Source organism: Pezoporus flaviventris, unplaced genomic scaffold (assembly GCF_033815535.1).
Source record: "Pezoporus flaviventris isolate CSIRO_AGI_PZ_B2104156 unplaced genomic scaffold, CSIRO_AGI_Pfla_v1 ptg000123l, whole genome shotgun sequence".
Taxonomy (NCBI): domain Eukaryota; kingdom Metazoa; phylum Chordata; class Aves; order Psittaciformes; family Psittacidae; genus Pezoporus; species Pezoporus flaviventris.
The window spans coordinates 1402727-1418132 of NW_026892671.1; the positions used below are offsets into that span (position 1 = coordinate 1402727).

Sequence of the window (15406 nt, forward strand, 5' to 3'; positions counted from 1 at the left end):
AGATGAACCCATGTCAGGAAGCAGAAAGGCAACTGGGACTGACCTCAGTTGCCTGAACATTGACCATTAACGCCATGGAGGGGCCCCTCGGTCTCCTTCTGAGCTTTCAGATGTTGCTCCAAAGCAGCCAAACCCTTCTGAAAGTGGCATGATGCACATGTCAAGTGCATGGCAATGTCCTGGGCCCTTCAGGACAGAGCAAATAGCACCACATATCTATATGAGGGCAACCAAACCTGACCTGGAGCATTTCACTGCATCTGTATCCTTCCCTGCAACTTAACTGGTAGTTTCCACCACCACTTACAGGAAAGCATGCAGAAAAAGGGGTTTCTTAGTTCTTCAATTATCTTTTCCTTTTCTTTTATAAAGTTTTAGTCCAACTGAAAGGAAAACTAAAACAAAGCTTTCAAGACTGTTGGGAGGAGGGATTAGGAGATCTGGAGTAGTTTCATCTTCTTCAAATTTAGGTAAATAAAAGTTGAGTCATTAAATCAGAGTTTTGTGTCCCCACCTGTGCTCAGTGAAGGTGTGTTTCTGTACCTCCTTTTAGACTCATTAAATCAACCAGGTTGGAAAATTCCTTCAGGCTCACCCAGTCCAACCCTTACCCCAGCACTGCCAAGGCCACCACTGACCCATGGCACTGAGGGCCACATCTACACAGTGTGTGAACACTTGTAGGGATGATGACTGCAGCCGTGTCCTGGGCAGCCTGTTCCAATGCCTGAGCACCCTTTGGGGCAGGAATTGTTCCTCAGCTCCATCTAAACCTGCCCTGGTGCAGCTTGAGGCTGTTTCCTCTTGTCCTGTCTTTTGGATTAAAACAAACTGAAAATAGGTTTGAGAGGGGCAGCTGATCCAGTTTGACCTCTAGGAGGCCTTCACATCCTGACTGGAATTCATTTAATCTAGAGAAAGCTATTCGGAGATGCACATACCATGGAGAGAGGGTGCATGGTACAAATCCTTCTGATGTTCAGACCTGCTCTGGACCACATCCATCCTCACCAGCTGTCCTAGGATGTAATAAAACATCCTCTTATTCCCATCCGTTCTAGAAGGGTCCTGACTATCTCATAACTAGGCAAGGAATTCTAGATGTTGAGTCAGGTGACCCCATTCCCATGTTTATTCTCCAATCCCAAATTCATAATGGTAGGAATAACAGTTTAAGGACATTTTTAACAGGTAAAGAACTAAAGAGAGACACAAATAAATCCATCCCAAGACAACTAGTAACAAGAAATTCAATGTATGAAGTGTCCTTGAGGAGGCCCAAAAGTGAAGAGAAATGCAATGAGCTTCCCCAGCTCCCTTTATTAGGGGTCAAAAGCAGGAAGGGACAAAGCAACCCATTAGCAAGAACCACATTATCTGCACATGTCATGAAGACAGGGATGTGTCTTTAGAGAGAGAGTAGGACCAAGCTTGTATGGGCACAGAAAGCCCTCCAGCAGGCCCAAAATCCAGGCTTTCACAATACAAGCACTCACAGCTATTTCCATCACAAGTGATGCTGCTCACTTTGCCAAAGCAAGAAGTGGTCCCTGGGGACCAAGCACCCTTCCAGGTGTCATCAGCTTTAACAAGACCTTCTGGGGTTTACCAAGGAAGTTTCCTCATCACCACAAAAGCTTCTCAGAAAACTTGGATGTGACTTCCCTCACTCTTCATAACAAGCCATCAGAGATTAATTAGCTGGGGATAACAAGAAAGAAACTTTCTTCTTCGTTAACAGCAAAGTTCACTTCTACAGCTGCCTTGCTTGACAGAGATGGCTCATGCCCAAAGCCAGTGAGTTGGAGGGTCAGTGCGTAAGGCATGTTTGTGTATTAAGGACAATTTCATGGGCCTGGATCATAGAATCCCAGCCTGGTTTGTGTTGAAAGGGACCTTAAAGCTCCTCCAGCTCCAACCCCTGCCACGGGCAGGGACACCTTCCACTGGAGCAGCTTGCTCCAAGCCCCTGTGTCCAACCTGCCCTTGAACACTGCCAAGGATGGGGCAGCCACAGCTTCTCTGGGCACCCTGTGCCAGCACCTCAGCACCCTCACAGGGAAGAGCTTCTGCCTAAGAGCTCATCTCAGTCTCCCCTCTGACAGGTTAAAGCCATTCCCCCTGGCCTTTTCCTGCAGGCACCTGTCCTAAGCCCCTCTCCATGTTTCCTGAAACCCCTTTTAGGCACAGGTTTATGGGGAAAAGTTCCTTTCTTATGGCTCTAAAAATAGCAAACCAACACTAGTATCTTCTAGGCAATAATTTCCTATCCATCCATGCAGAATAGAAACCCCTCATCAGGAATTTAATATCTGCTATTAGCAACCTTTATAAAAGCAAACACACAGCCAGAATGCTGCCGACATCCATTTTTCTTTCCTATTCTGTGCAGGAAGTGATTTATGCATGCTGAGCTTTGAGGCTCTACTGCATTAGACATTATTGACCAAGAGAAATGATTGAGGACAGGTTGGATGGTGATTGCAGCAACTTGGTCTAGTGGAAGGTGTGGCAGGGAGCTGGAATTTCATGAGCTTTAAGCTGCCTTCCAAACCAAACCATTCTATTATTGTATGAGAAGCTGCTTGCACCTCCCCACTTTTGAGTGGGGTTTCTGAAGGACCTCAACACATCAGCACAGTGAGCTGATGTTTCCCATTAGACTTAAACTTACTCTTCAGGCGATGGCCTCTGTCTGCTCTGAACACAACCCACATTGTAGCTGTGTCTGCGCATCACTCTTCACTGCAAATGCAGAGCACCATCCACTTTTTCCAGAAGAAATCCCTGATATGCATGTTTAAAATAGAGCCAAGCTGAATCAAGGCCCCCAGATGCATCCTTGTCTCCATAAGGGGAACCTTCTGTGACTAATTCAGATGTGGAAACCTACAATTAGATACTATTGCTCCTTTGACCAATGTGACTCAACCATCAAACCCTGGAATGAGAAATCATGAGTAAGCTGCAGCTGGGATGGAAAATAAGCTTGGCCTAGATGGACAGACATAAGGAAATGAAGGAGTGATAGGGTAGTTCCGGACAACACTAAGAGTCTTTGAGCCATGAAATAAGTTGGACATGTCTGGATACAACATATGGCCAGAAGCATGGAGCATCTGTGTCATCAGCACCAGATGGCATCCAAGGAAAATCCAACCCTGCTTAGACAGTGCCTTGAAAGGCTGTTCCTGCACCAAGTTGGGTGACTGCTTATCACAGGGGATGAAGTTCCGCTGTGCTCCTAGGTCAGCATGCTGGCAGCTTTCCATGGTGCAGGCCAATCCAGAAGAGCAAAATGACCAGCTTCCCTGATATGGAAGCTTAAAATAGATCCAAGCTGAATCAAAGGCCCCAGATGCATCCTTGTCTCTATAAGAGGAACCTTCTGTTTCTAATTCAGATGTGAAAGCCTACAGTTAGATAGGATGACTCCTTGGACTGATGTGACTCAACCCCCAAACCCTGGAATGAGAAATCATGAGTAAGCTGCAGCTGGGATGGAAAATAAGCTTGGCCTGGATGGACAGATATAAGTTAATGAAGAAGTGATAAGGTAGTTCCAGACCACACTGAGAATCTTTGAGCCATGAAACAAGTTGGGCACGTCTGCATACAACATATGGCCAGAAGCATGGAGCATCTGTGTCGTCAGCACCAGATGGCATCCAAGGAAAATCCAACCCTGCTCAGAGAGTGCCTTGAAAGGTTGTTCCCGAACCAAGTTGCGTGACTGCTTATCACAGGGAATGAAGTTACACTCTGTTTCGAGGTCAGCATGGTGGCAGCTTTCCATGAAGCAGGCCAATCCAGGAAAGCAAGACACCCAGATAAATCCTATGGAGGAAATAAGTATGTTTCCTATGAGGAAAGAAGTAGATGGGCACATGAAGCTGAGAGCTGGTCGTCATAAGGTTCCCCACCACCATGGTGTTGGAGATGAGTAAAACAGTTCCAAAGAGCAGCTTCTACACGTTGGGGAAGCCCAAGAGGACAAACGTGGTCACACTCAAGTGCTTTCCTCCAGCCACTCTCTTGGCAGCAGGAGACAAAGAAACATGGGAAGAGGTTCAATCACTTCTCCCAGCTCACAGGAACACACAGGGCATGAGGTTAATGCAGGATTTGGGGTTTTCTTTAGGACTGCACCCAATTCCTGGGAGATAAAACCATGATGGTTGAAGGTCCTAAATAATATATTAAAAATAATACCTTGATAAAATAATAGGCAATAGTTCCTATATGGAAACAAATAATCTTAGAGCTTAAATCCTAAAGCTGTGGCTGTCCTGTTATGGAAAGAATTGGTCCTGCAAAACATAAGCATCTTCCCATAAGCATCCAAAATCTTTTTAAGAAGGAGGCTTGTTTGGGATGATTTCTTTGCTGTCTGTGGGAGTTGTTCTTATTTAAGGACAAGTAAATACAATAATATCATGCCTTAATCTGCCACAAGAATTAGTGTTGCATTAAATAGATAAGAAATCAAATTGGAGTGATTTTCTGACTCTGTAGTGATGTTTGAGTCAACTAAAATGAGACCAGAATCCCTGAATGCAATTCCATGTACTTGTAGCTTCAAGGGAAAAACCAACCCCTTCTCATCTGAATTATTCTTCCATATATTTCTTCCTCTGTTCTTACTTCTATTTAAAGAACATGTATGTATGTATAGATGTACACAAGATGACTGCTGTTCATGTTAACCTGAAATATGCAGACCTTAAAAAGATGAGATGACCTTCAAATAAGCATATTGCCTGATGAGAAATGAGCATTCCTGCTCCTTCCCCTCCCACTCCCCTCTTTCCATCAGCCCCTTTTCAAGCAAGATGACCATTTCTTCAGCACAATTCATCTTCTCCCTCCACCCTTGCCAAAGCAGCTTTTACTTCCCCATTCCCCAGCCTGTGCTCAGATGTTCATTGCACAAAGTCCCTTGACTCACCACCAATGCTCTTCTCAGGGTGCTGGTGGGTGCCTTTGCTGCAAGGACACATTGATGGCTCGTTTCAACTCAGTGGACACCACAAGAGCCTTGTCCCTCTCTGATAAGGTCCCCCCAGCCTGTCTTAGTGCTTAGAGCAAGTCCTCCTCATAGGCAGGACTCAGCATTTTCTCTTTTTGAAGTCTGTCTGATTCCACCTGCCCATTTTGGACCTAAAACTGGCCCACAGCTTCTCTGGGCACCCTGTGGCAGTGCCTCAGCACCCTCACAGGGAAGAGCTTCTGCCTAAGAGCTCATCTCAAGCCACCAACATCTCTTTATCAAACCATCAATACTGGTAAAGGCAGACACAGAGATGAACTCACCAGTACTTGACGAAAATCTCCTTGTTTCTTCCACCAGGACCTCAGAAGGGTTCCTCCAAGTAATAACAGTGTCTAAAAGAAGCCATTCTAATATCTCCCAATTCTTTTTCAAAAAGAAAATAAAGATAACATGGCCAACAGTTTTAAAGGGAGTAAAACCAAAGTGAATTTCACCTTTTCATTTCTACATAGAATCATAGAATCGTTAGGGTTGGAAAGGACCTTAAGACCATCTAGTTCCAACCCCCCTGCCGTGGGCAGGGACACCTAACGCTAAATCGTATCACCCAATGCCTTGTCTAACCTGGCCTTGAACACTGCCAGGGATGGAGCATTCACAACCTCCCTGGGCAACCTATTCCAGTGCCTCACCACCCTAACAGGAAAGAATTTCCTTCTTATATCTAACCTAAACTTCCCCTGTTTAAGTTTTAACCCATTACCCCTTGTAATGAAGGGAATTAGCTCAGTTTCCAGCTACCCTGGAGAGAAAAGCTTGGTACTCTGTGTTCCTGGTTCTTCTTATACATCTAGATACCAGACACTGGAGAGGAACCACATCCTCAGTGTAGAATCCACACATTCAAAATCCAAGCCTTGAAATCCTTTCCAATCAAAATGGAAAAAAAAATGTTCCCCTTGCTTCATGACATTTTTACCTAAACAGCTAAGGGAGCCATACCAGACATCTCCAAAGAGGACAGCACTCACCCTCTTTTAGACATGACTTACATTACAAGCCAAACATGAAAGTCTCTCCTTATCTGTTTATGAGCCAAGGTCCCATTACAGCTAAGGAGACTCAGGCCAATGCAATCAGCAGAGCTCATTCAGATCTCTTCAGCTGGAGCAATGCTGGTGTCTGCCTTGCAGTGAGAGGAATGAACCCCACCAAATCTCCCTCAGCAATAAAGGGGGCTAATGGACACAGTAAACACATAGAGATGACATGGTGCATTCCAATTTAAGGGATAAGTGCTTCCCTAAGGACATAGGAAATGATTCCTAAATCCAATCACTAAGTACCCAAAGAAGGGGAGGTAGCTCCTACCCAGCATTTGCTCAGCTGCCTTTAAACCAGATTTAACTACAATGAAAGCAGCTCCACCTGAGAGTGGGGAGCTAAAGCCATTAGGAGCTCCTCAGCAGGAATGCCAGAAGCCAGGCACCTCATTGCCTGCTCATCATGACCCAGCAGGAAGATGCATTGCAATGCTGGCTGCTGCTTCTGCTTCCTAGAACCTCACTTGGTGTTTGCTCTGCTCTCCTGGTCAGATGATAACACCATTGAAGGCAGTGGCAGCCCTTAGACACAGCAAACCACTGGTTTCCTTAAACACACACAACAAGGAGCAAAAATCTTTGGGGTTTGATAGCAGCAGCTCCAATGTGAAGCCACAGTGAGCAGAGTGATAGGGTTGTAGCCACAGACTTGTGTTTTAAGACACTAAGAGCTCATGTTCCTATTTAAACACTTGGTGATGGTGAAGGAGAGAGAAGCTGGACATAAAGTCATTGAATATTGTTGCAGAAGGCACTAGAGAGACCTTATTGTGGCCTTTGAATCCCTTAAGAGGGGCTACAAGAAATCTGGAGAGGGGCTTTGAAAAAGGGCTTTTAGGGAGAGGCCAAGGGGAATGGCTTTAACCTGCCCGAGGGGAGACTGAGATGAGCTCTGAGGCAGAAGCTCTTCCCTGTGAAGGTGCTGAGGCACTGGCACAGGATGCCCAGAGAAGCAGTGGCTGCCCCATCCCTGGCAGTGTTCAAGGCCAGGTTGGACACAGGGGCTTGGAGCAAGCTGCTCCAGTGGAAGGGGTCCCTGCCCGTGGCAGGGGTTGGAGCTGGATGAGCTTTAAGGTCCCTTCCAACCCAAACCATTCCATGCTTCTATGATTTCAGGGACAGATAAAAGATTAATGCAAGAATTAATGGTGTCCCATTCTTTTTCACTTGATGCCATCTGGAAGTTCTCCATGTGCGTTATCTTACAGATGAGGGTAAATCTCAGATTTCCTATTGTGAATATGCAGCATGGGAAATTCCAGTTAGAAACAGAGGGAGTTAGAAAACCCCGCTGTAAGAGCAGTCAAACACTGACATAGGGGCCAGGGAGGGTGTGAAACCTCTGCCCCTGCTTGTCCCCAAGGCTCAGGAGGAAAACAACCGTTGGCTGGGTTAAATAATAACCAGGGAATTATCAGGAAGCTCTGGGAACAAAGCAGGATTCAGCTGATTGACCCTGGGTGCCTGTTAGTTGTGTGTTGTTAAGAAATGAGAAAACCACTTAGATCCTGACTTAACTGAATCCAGCCATGGACCTTCTCCCTCCAGCCTAGGTTAATGTGGGTCCTTAGGATAGTCCTAAGGCTCAGCCATGGCTCCAGGTTTCACCACGGTCCTGGCAGAGGCTGCAGCTCCATGGGCTGAGGTAATGCACAAAGTGATGTGTTTTGTGGTGTTTTATGTATACTGTGTTTGCCTACCACCATTCAGCTTTCTGAGCAGGAAATCAACAGGAGAGACATCAGGCCAGGCAATGCCATCGCTCCAGGCTGCCAGGGGCTGCCACGTAGGAGGTCTGAAGGCTGCTGAACAGCACCACAGCTCCTGTGCTCTGTTGTGATCAGGCTGCCATGGAGATCATGGCTTCTGCTGATGGTGAGGAGAAGCAAGACACGACAACCCAATATGAGTGATAAGCAAGCTTCTACTTTACTCATGTCGCACATCGCTTATAGCCTCATAGTGTTAATTATGCCTACTAGTCACAACAGCATTGGTTAGTTCTAAACGGTTTCATTTACATTCTCCTCCCACATCCGGTTTCTGTTTTCAAGGATCTTCCTCATTACATCAGCTGCAATTCAGTTCTCGGTACTTTCCCCAGAGCTCAAGGACAGTGTGTCCTTCAGCTTAAGTCACGTACATGTGAGGCCTACACTTTGCTTTGCTCGCAGAAGACCTCCAAGGATTCATGGCCTTGCTCTCAGAGCCATTCTGCAACAGCTTCTATTGCTGCCAACAGGGGAATGGAAAGCAAAGGTGTGGAGCAGTGGATGGGGATTCCTTGATAGTTTCTGCCCTTTGGTGGGGATTCATCACTATCACTTCTTAAAACGCTTTCAAAGCGCGTTCAGTCATAATACAAGTACCATATTTCACTTAAATTCTTTGCTGTCTAAAATGAAATGAGGTGTATGGTGCTGGAAATCATTTTGTCCATCAAAACCTAATAATACTGACTGCATGGCATCACACTTATTTGCTATCATTTCTGGTGTTCTTGCTAAAGGTGTTTTTGTCCTTTTCTTAAGGCCCTTAATGATTTAACAACACTGTCTAGAAATGGAGTTTGATCCACTGGAACGGTAGAATTCACAGTTTATTCTCATTTGCCAAGCAAAAGGGAGAGCAAAAAAGAAAAGATCTTTAAGTTCATGCACTCCAAGTGTTCCCTTGCCCTGTCGAGGCCACCCCTAACCCATGGCACTGAGGGGTTTGTGAGCACTTGCAGGGCCGGTGCCTGCAGCCCTGCCCTGGGCAGCCTGTTCCAATGCCTGAGCACCCTCTGAGGCAGGAATTGCTCCTCAGCTCCATCTAAACCTGCCCTGGTGCAGCCTGAGGCCATTTCCTGTTGTCCCATCCCTTGTTCCGTGGGAGCAGAGCCTAGCCCCCTCCTGGCTCCATCCTCCTTTCAGGCAGGTGTAGGCAGCCATCAAGTCCCCCCTTTTCCTGAGATGAAGAGGAGAGCATGCTTGTAGTTGTCTACCTGTTTCTTCGTTAGGTGAAATAAAGTACAAATTAACTAATTAAGTGAAATAAACTACTAAATATAATTATCAAAGTTTAGAGAGTGAAATTATTTGTATTTTCAATCATATCAACCAGTGCATCATGTAAGTCTGGTTTCAGAAGACACCCAACATGTTGTCCATACTTAACTGATACCCGAGCATCTACCCCACATCTCCATTCTGTCTGGCCGTAAACTTGCACCATTCAAGATCATCTTATTTTTGTGAGCTTCCTCAATGCCTCCTTCACCTCCTTATTCCTCAGGCTGTAGATCAAGGGGTTCAGCATGGGAGTCACCACGGTGTAGAGCACCACAGCCCATTTATCTGCTGCTCTAGAGCTGTCTGAGCTGGGGAATAAACACATAAAAAAGGATGCCCCATAGAAGATGCTGACAGTAGTGAAATGGGAGGTGCAGGTGGAGAAGGATTTGCGCTTGCCCTCGGCTGAATTGATGCTCAGGATGGTGGCGATGATGGCCACGTAGGAGAGCAGGATAACCAGGATGCTGGACACACCAAAGAGAGATGCTGCAGTGGTCAGGATGGTGTGGCTGAGGGTGGTGTCAGAGGTGGAAAGTGAGATGAGGGGGGAAATGTCACAGAAGAAGAGGTCGATGGTGCTGGAGCTGCAGAAGGACAGGGTGGACATGCTGATGGTCTGTCCCACGCCATTGGTCAGCCCCATGAGGTACGAGGCAGTCACCAGCTGGAAACAGCACTTTGGGGACATGACAAGGGGGTACAGCAGGGGATGGCAAATGGCCACGTAACGGTCATAGGCCATCGAAACCAGCAGGAAGCATTCAGTTATCCCAAGAAGCTGAAAGAGGAAGACCTGAGCCACACACCCAGCATAAGCAATGCTCTTCTTCTCTGACATCAAGTCAACCAGCAACTTGGGGGTGATGACAGTGGAAGAACAGAGGTCTACAGAGGCCAGATTGCCCAGGAAATAATACATGGGGGAGTGGAGGAGGTGGCTGGCCCTGATTAAGATGATGATGCCCAGGTTGCCCACAATGGTGACAACGTAGGTGAGCAGGAAGAGCAGGAACAAGTAGACCTGAGTCACCGGGTCCTCTGTGAACCCTGCCAGACTGAACTCGGTTGCTTGGGTGCAATTGCTTTGTGCCATGGGCTGGATGGTGCTCTGTGGGTGAGCTCCTGGCTGGGGCTTTCTTCTCCAAGAGGCAGGGATGTCCCAGGTGGAAAAGCCTCTGTGTGGTGGGAGCTGATCAGAGACAGTCCCGCAGGATGGAAAGGGAGAGTTCAGGCACAGCTCAGTGGGGAACAGGTTGGTGAAAGTCGTGTGCCAGCACAGGTAGAACAAAGGGGTGCTCAAGCAGTTGAACACCATGGCACAACGTGGTGTGTGCTCCTGTGGCTCACCTTGAGATGTTGAGCAATGACCACTCTGGAAAGCAGTGGGAAGGTTGCACACCCAGGTAGCTTTACCTTAGTGCTGCACTTCCTCGCCTGTGATAGTGCTGAACCTGGGGCTTGGAGACCATCCGGCTCAACCTGGAACACAGAGAAACGTGGTGCTTTCGCAGTGCAGAGCTGATCCCTCATCCTCTTTTGGGCTTTTCCCAACCACCCGCTTCTTCCCTCTCTGCTTGAGTTTCTTCCTAACTGGAATGAATTCCTGACCTATGGAAAGTGCAGGTTGGACAGGGCAACCTGCTCTAGTGGAACGTGTCCCTGGCCATCACAGGGGCTTGGAACTGGGTGAGATTTAAGGTCTCTTCCAACACAAACCATACTATGATCCTATGCAACTTTACACAGTGGTTAGTATCAGTTTTCCCTCCCCCTTGACACACTCTGTCAGATCTAAAACATTTTCATGGTTCTTTAACCTTTCCCTTGAGTCTCCAATACAAATGGGCAAACCCCAGAGCTCAGCAAACTCTTCTTGAACCCATGTTTTGGGGAAAAAAAGTAATCTTTTGGAGCTGCCTCATCTCAGCAATGGGGAGCACCCTGAATGTCCTGTACAGGAAAGCTTCTGGTGCTCATCCAGGAAACATCTGTGGTCACTGAGGAGAGGAAGCCTCCTGAGGGTGTTCTCCACCAGGGTGATCTCCAAACCTGCCTTCTCAGCAGCAACGTGGGGAGCACACAGCACAAGCAGCTCCCTGGGAAGCCCAGAGCATCATCAAGAAGCCCAGGACCCTGCAGCAGGGCAGGAGATGAAGACAGGAGCTGCTGCTTGTTGGCAAGAGAGAATCACAGGAGAATGATGGGCTGGAAGATGCTGCCCCTCACTTACATCTCAGCTCTGTCTCTGCTGCCCTCCTGATGCTCCTGGAGATGGATGTGAAGATGAACGTGCCTGGAGCTGTGCAGGGAGCCTGGGAATGAGCCAGCATCAGCAAACCCTCTTCCTATTTCAAGTGATGTGGGGATGTGGGACTGTGAATCTATTTGTGCCCCAGGAGGGTGACAAAGCCCAAAGCAGGTCATTATCTCTTCTCTGTGTTGATTAGTTTGGAGAAGGAGAATGTACCCAGAGGAGATGACCTGAGCTTGAGCGAGCAACAGGGCTTTCGGCTCCCTTAGAGCAAAACAGAGAAAAACTCCACCTTTGACATCCACTTTTGGAGCATTTCTGAGACAGTTACAGCTTCATAAGGGCCATGGTTGACATTATCATGGCAGGGAGCTGAGAGGAACCTTGCCAGTGGGAGCTGGTACCAGGGTCCCTCACCAATGCCAGGCACCATGCGCAGTGAACCAGCTTTCCACCCATCTTCAATTCCTTGTACTCAAACCATAGCTCAGAAGTTTGGCTGCAAAGGAGCCAACAGAAGATCGTGGTGACCTTGCTAACGACGAGGTAAATGCTGTCCTCTACTTCTTGTCCATGCAAACATCAATGCTCACATCACCCAAGGCACTCAGGTTGGTCAGGAATGACTTGGCCTTGGTACCTCTGTGCTGGCTGCTCATGGTCACCCTCCTGTCCTTCCTCTGCCTGGAGAAAGCTTCCTGGGGAATTTGGATCTTCATCACAGTGGGCCTGAGGCAGCCCCAGTCCTTGTGCTCTCCTTGATGATGACATTCACCTTCTTCCACCCATCAGGCACAAGAAAGAAAGGAGAGCCTGAGGGAGCGGTGCCCAAAAGTGAAAGGAAGGAGATGGGGAGGAACAGTGAGGAGTGTGGTAAAGGACTGAAATGGGCAGCAACAGGGGAAAAGGGCCCTTCTGAAGGGTGCTTTAGGGTTGCCCTTGTCGGTGGTGGCTCTGATGGATGCTCTCAAGCCTGTCACAGAATCCCAGGCTGTTTTGTGTTGGAAAGGACCTTAAAGCTCTTCCAGTTCCAACCTCTGCCACAGGCAGGGACACCCTTTACTAAAGCAGCTTGCTCCAAGCCCCTGTGTCCAACCTGGTCTTGAACACTGCCAGGGATGGGGCAGCCACAGCTTCTCTGGGCACCCTGGCCAGCACCTCAGCACCCTCACAGGGAAGAGCTTCTGCCTAAGAGCTCATCTCAGTCTCCCCTCTGACAGGTTAAAGCTTTCATGGGGGTTATGGGGAACCTCCTTCTACAGCCAAACATGAAAGGAAAGTGCATGTCACACGGATTCCCACCAGAGATCGGCCAGATCCCCTGGCAGTGCACACTGGGAGCAAACCCGCACAATCTGGGCATCATTTGGGGTTCCAACCCCTTCCAGAGCCACATCCTCCCCTTTCTCTCTCTCTCCAGCAGTAAAACCATTCACAGGAGCTGCAGGACATGGTGCGATGCTGCGGATGACCCCCCTCCACCGTCCTCCTGTTGTCAACTCTGCATCTCTCACCTCCTCATCTCCCTGTTCAATACCAGCCCCACAGCCACAGCCTGGCTGACAGTGGGAGATGAATGGGACTGAGTCAGTTCTCCACAGGGCATGGCGTATGTGTATGAATGTGTAGTGATGGATACAGGGGAGATGTGAGGAGATGGTCCCTCCTTGCTTTGCATCAGTCCTGGTCCCAAATCCTCGCACTGCTCACACAGCCCCTGTGGCCACCCTGCAGCACATGGAGGGCAGAGGCTCTCCTCTCCGCTATGATGGACATAAGAAGGATTTAAGCACTGATCCCAAAGAAGTGAAAGCTGAATCCCAGTTTGGAGGCAGCTCCATGCAGAGCAGGGAGGGATTTCAGCCCTTGCCCAGTGCCTCCATCACCAGAGTACCACCAGGGGCAGAAGCCATCAGCATCCATATGAGAATGTACATTGTTTCCTGCAGAGCCCCAGCATCCTTCATCCTGCCCCATGGTGTGCAGTGAGGTGCTGGAGTTTGCAGTTTGAAAGGTGTCACAATGCAGATTTTAAGCTATCACCTGGAGATGCTGACAGTTTTGGAAGATATTTTTGACAGGGCTAGCAAGGAGCCAGGTTCTAATGTCAAGTGTAGATCAGAAAAGACCAGGACACAGGGAAAAAAAAATAACCACTAAGGGCAATAAAAGAGTGTAGATAAATCAGATTATCTGTGGTCTTGTTGCACAAACCAGTCATAGGAAGAAAGCAAGACCTAGAAATGGTTCCAAACCAAGCCTGCAAGCCTAAGGAAGAGGTTGGGGAAACCAAAGTCCCTGGTGTCACTGAAGCTCTGGTGTCCTCTGTCACAAAACCAGCAGATAAACATCGCCCGAAAGATACTTCCAAACCAAAGTGTTGCCGATCTGCTGAAGACTGAAAGTCTAATGTTATACTTGGTAAAGGAAAAGGCACTAAGGAAAAGATAACAATGCTTGAATGTAAGGATCAACTTGTTACTCTACTTTTCATCACTGAAAAACTTCCTCCTAATTTGTTCCTGTAGGGACATGTTCTGGATGGAAAATGACTGTCAGAGCAGTGAGCACTGGCTGGGCTGTCAGGTGCAGAGGGTGATGGGTTCTACTCTGCAGGAGCCTGGGGTCTGCCACAGGGGTTTGTCTCCTTTATCTGTCTAAACGGAACCAAGAGAGAACACCCTGGTGTGCAGGGACCATCTCACGGTACCTGAGCAAGAGAAGCAGGGCAGGAACAGAGAACTGGGCCAAGTTCAACCACAGCTCCATAGCATCAGGAAAGCTGGTGATGAGGAGGCAGATTCAAGACCAAGCCAAGTCAGGTCAAGTCAATCCCTTGTTCAGGATCAGGTGAAAAAATTGCGAGGAAGATATATGAGAAATCCTAGGTGACCACCAAAAGATTGCATAGGTGTGCTGAACTCCTACTAAACTGGAAACCAGAACTCCTCTAGTAAAGCTCAATCTGCCTGTTCTGAGTTTAAATAGAGATGGGGGAAACAACAGGAAGAGAGTGGGGATGGAGCCCCAGCTGAGGCTGGTCAGGGGGATAAAGGCCTATTAGTTCAGCCTGGGACAATTCTTCCCTGCCTCAAAATGCCTGTTTTTCACCCTTGAATACAGTGGAAGTCCAGAGGCACCAGCTCAGCTGTTGGACATCCAGGCACTACATGTGGGTAACCCCATTTGGGCTGGAAAACTGTCCCTCCACAGAGGGACATCAGCAGCTTCAGAGATGGAGTCACTTCTTCATGTCCCATTTGAGGACCGTGTGCAAGATCTGGAATGTCTCTAAACCCATTTTCATTGTGTCAGTATGTTCAGACCAAAACATTTGCATGGTCCACTAGTATGTTGGAAGCATCCTATGAGCTACTCATTACTGCTGCTGTGCAGCTGTGCTCAGGCATGGCTCACCCACTCCATGACTCTCAGATGCTCAAGCACCACAATGCCTTTCAGAGCTGATTTCATACCCTTTGCTTTTCCTTCTCTTTCTTTTCCTCTGGGAAAGCATGAGCACCCTGGAGGCTTCCTCCCAGGAGAGCACATGCAACTGTATTTACAGCACCAACACCACGAGCTGGGCTCTTGGAGTCTGGCAGGAGCTCACCTCCCTTCACATCAGGTGCAACAGAGCTGATGCCGACACATAGAAGTTCTCTGCTGCGTTGGGGATAAATCCTTGGCACCCATCACTCGGTGGCAGAAGGAAGTCACAGGAGGTAACACCAACACAAAGCAGAGCCTCACCTGCACTTAGGCAGTGGGCTTGTGTCTGCATGTCCTCGTGTAATCTGTGGTAAAGCTGTGTCAGAAAGCAACCTTACCAATGTGGGTTTTCTTTATAATAATATGGAGCAACGTCTGATGCAGGTTGTGTTTCTTTTACAAAGGCAGCTTAAGCCAGATACATTGATTTATTCAAGAGTTAAATGAGGATGAATCTTATTCTGTTATACAGAAATGCAACAGTTCAGACTGTCGGCAGAATATAGTCACT

General features: G+C 47.9%; 1 protein-coding gene across 1 annotated transcript; it reads right to left on the minus strand.

Annotated features, from left to right (window-relative positions):
* Positions 1 to 3968: 3968 nt before the first annotated feature.
* On the minus strand, positions 3969 to 10071 carry LOC133282468 (olfactory receptor 5G25-like). The gene is made up of 2 exons (XM_061478461.1): positions 9406 to 10071; positions 3969 to 4034 (listed from the first exon to the last, which is right to left on the minus strand). Exons 1-2 carry the CDS (start codon positions 10069 to 10071, stop codon positions 3969 to 3971), a joined length of 732 nt encoding a protein of 243 aa, XP_061334445.1.
* Between the last annotated feature and the right edge of the window lie 5335 nt (positions 10072 to 15406).

What these genes read in the sequence shown, in the direction of transcription:
- LOC133282468 (XM_061478461.1), bottom strand. Translation starts at nt 10,071, where the DNA reads ATGTATTATTTCCTGGGCAATCTGGCCTCTGTAGACCTCTGTTCTTCC. An exon ending in CTGTGGTGCTCTACACCGTG is followed by an intron (nt 4,035 to 9,405) that starts GTGACTCCCATG and finishes CCTGCTGCCAAG; the next exon opens with AGAGTGGCTGGAGGAAAGCA.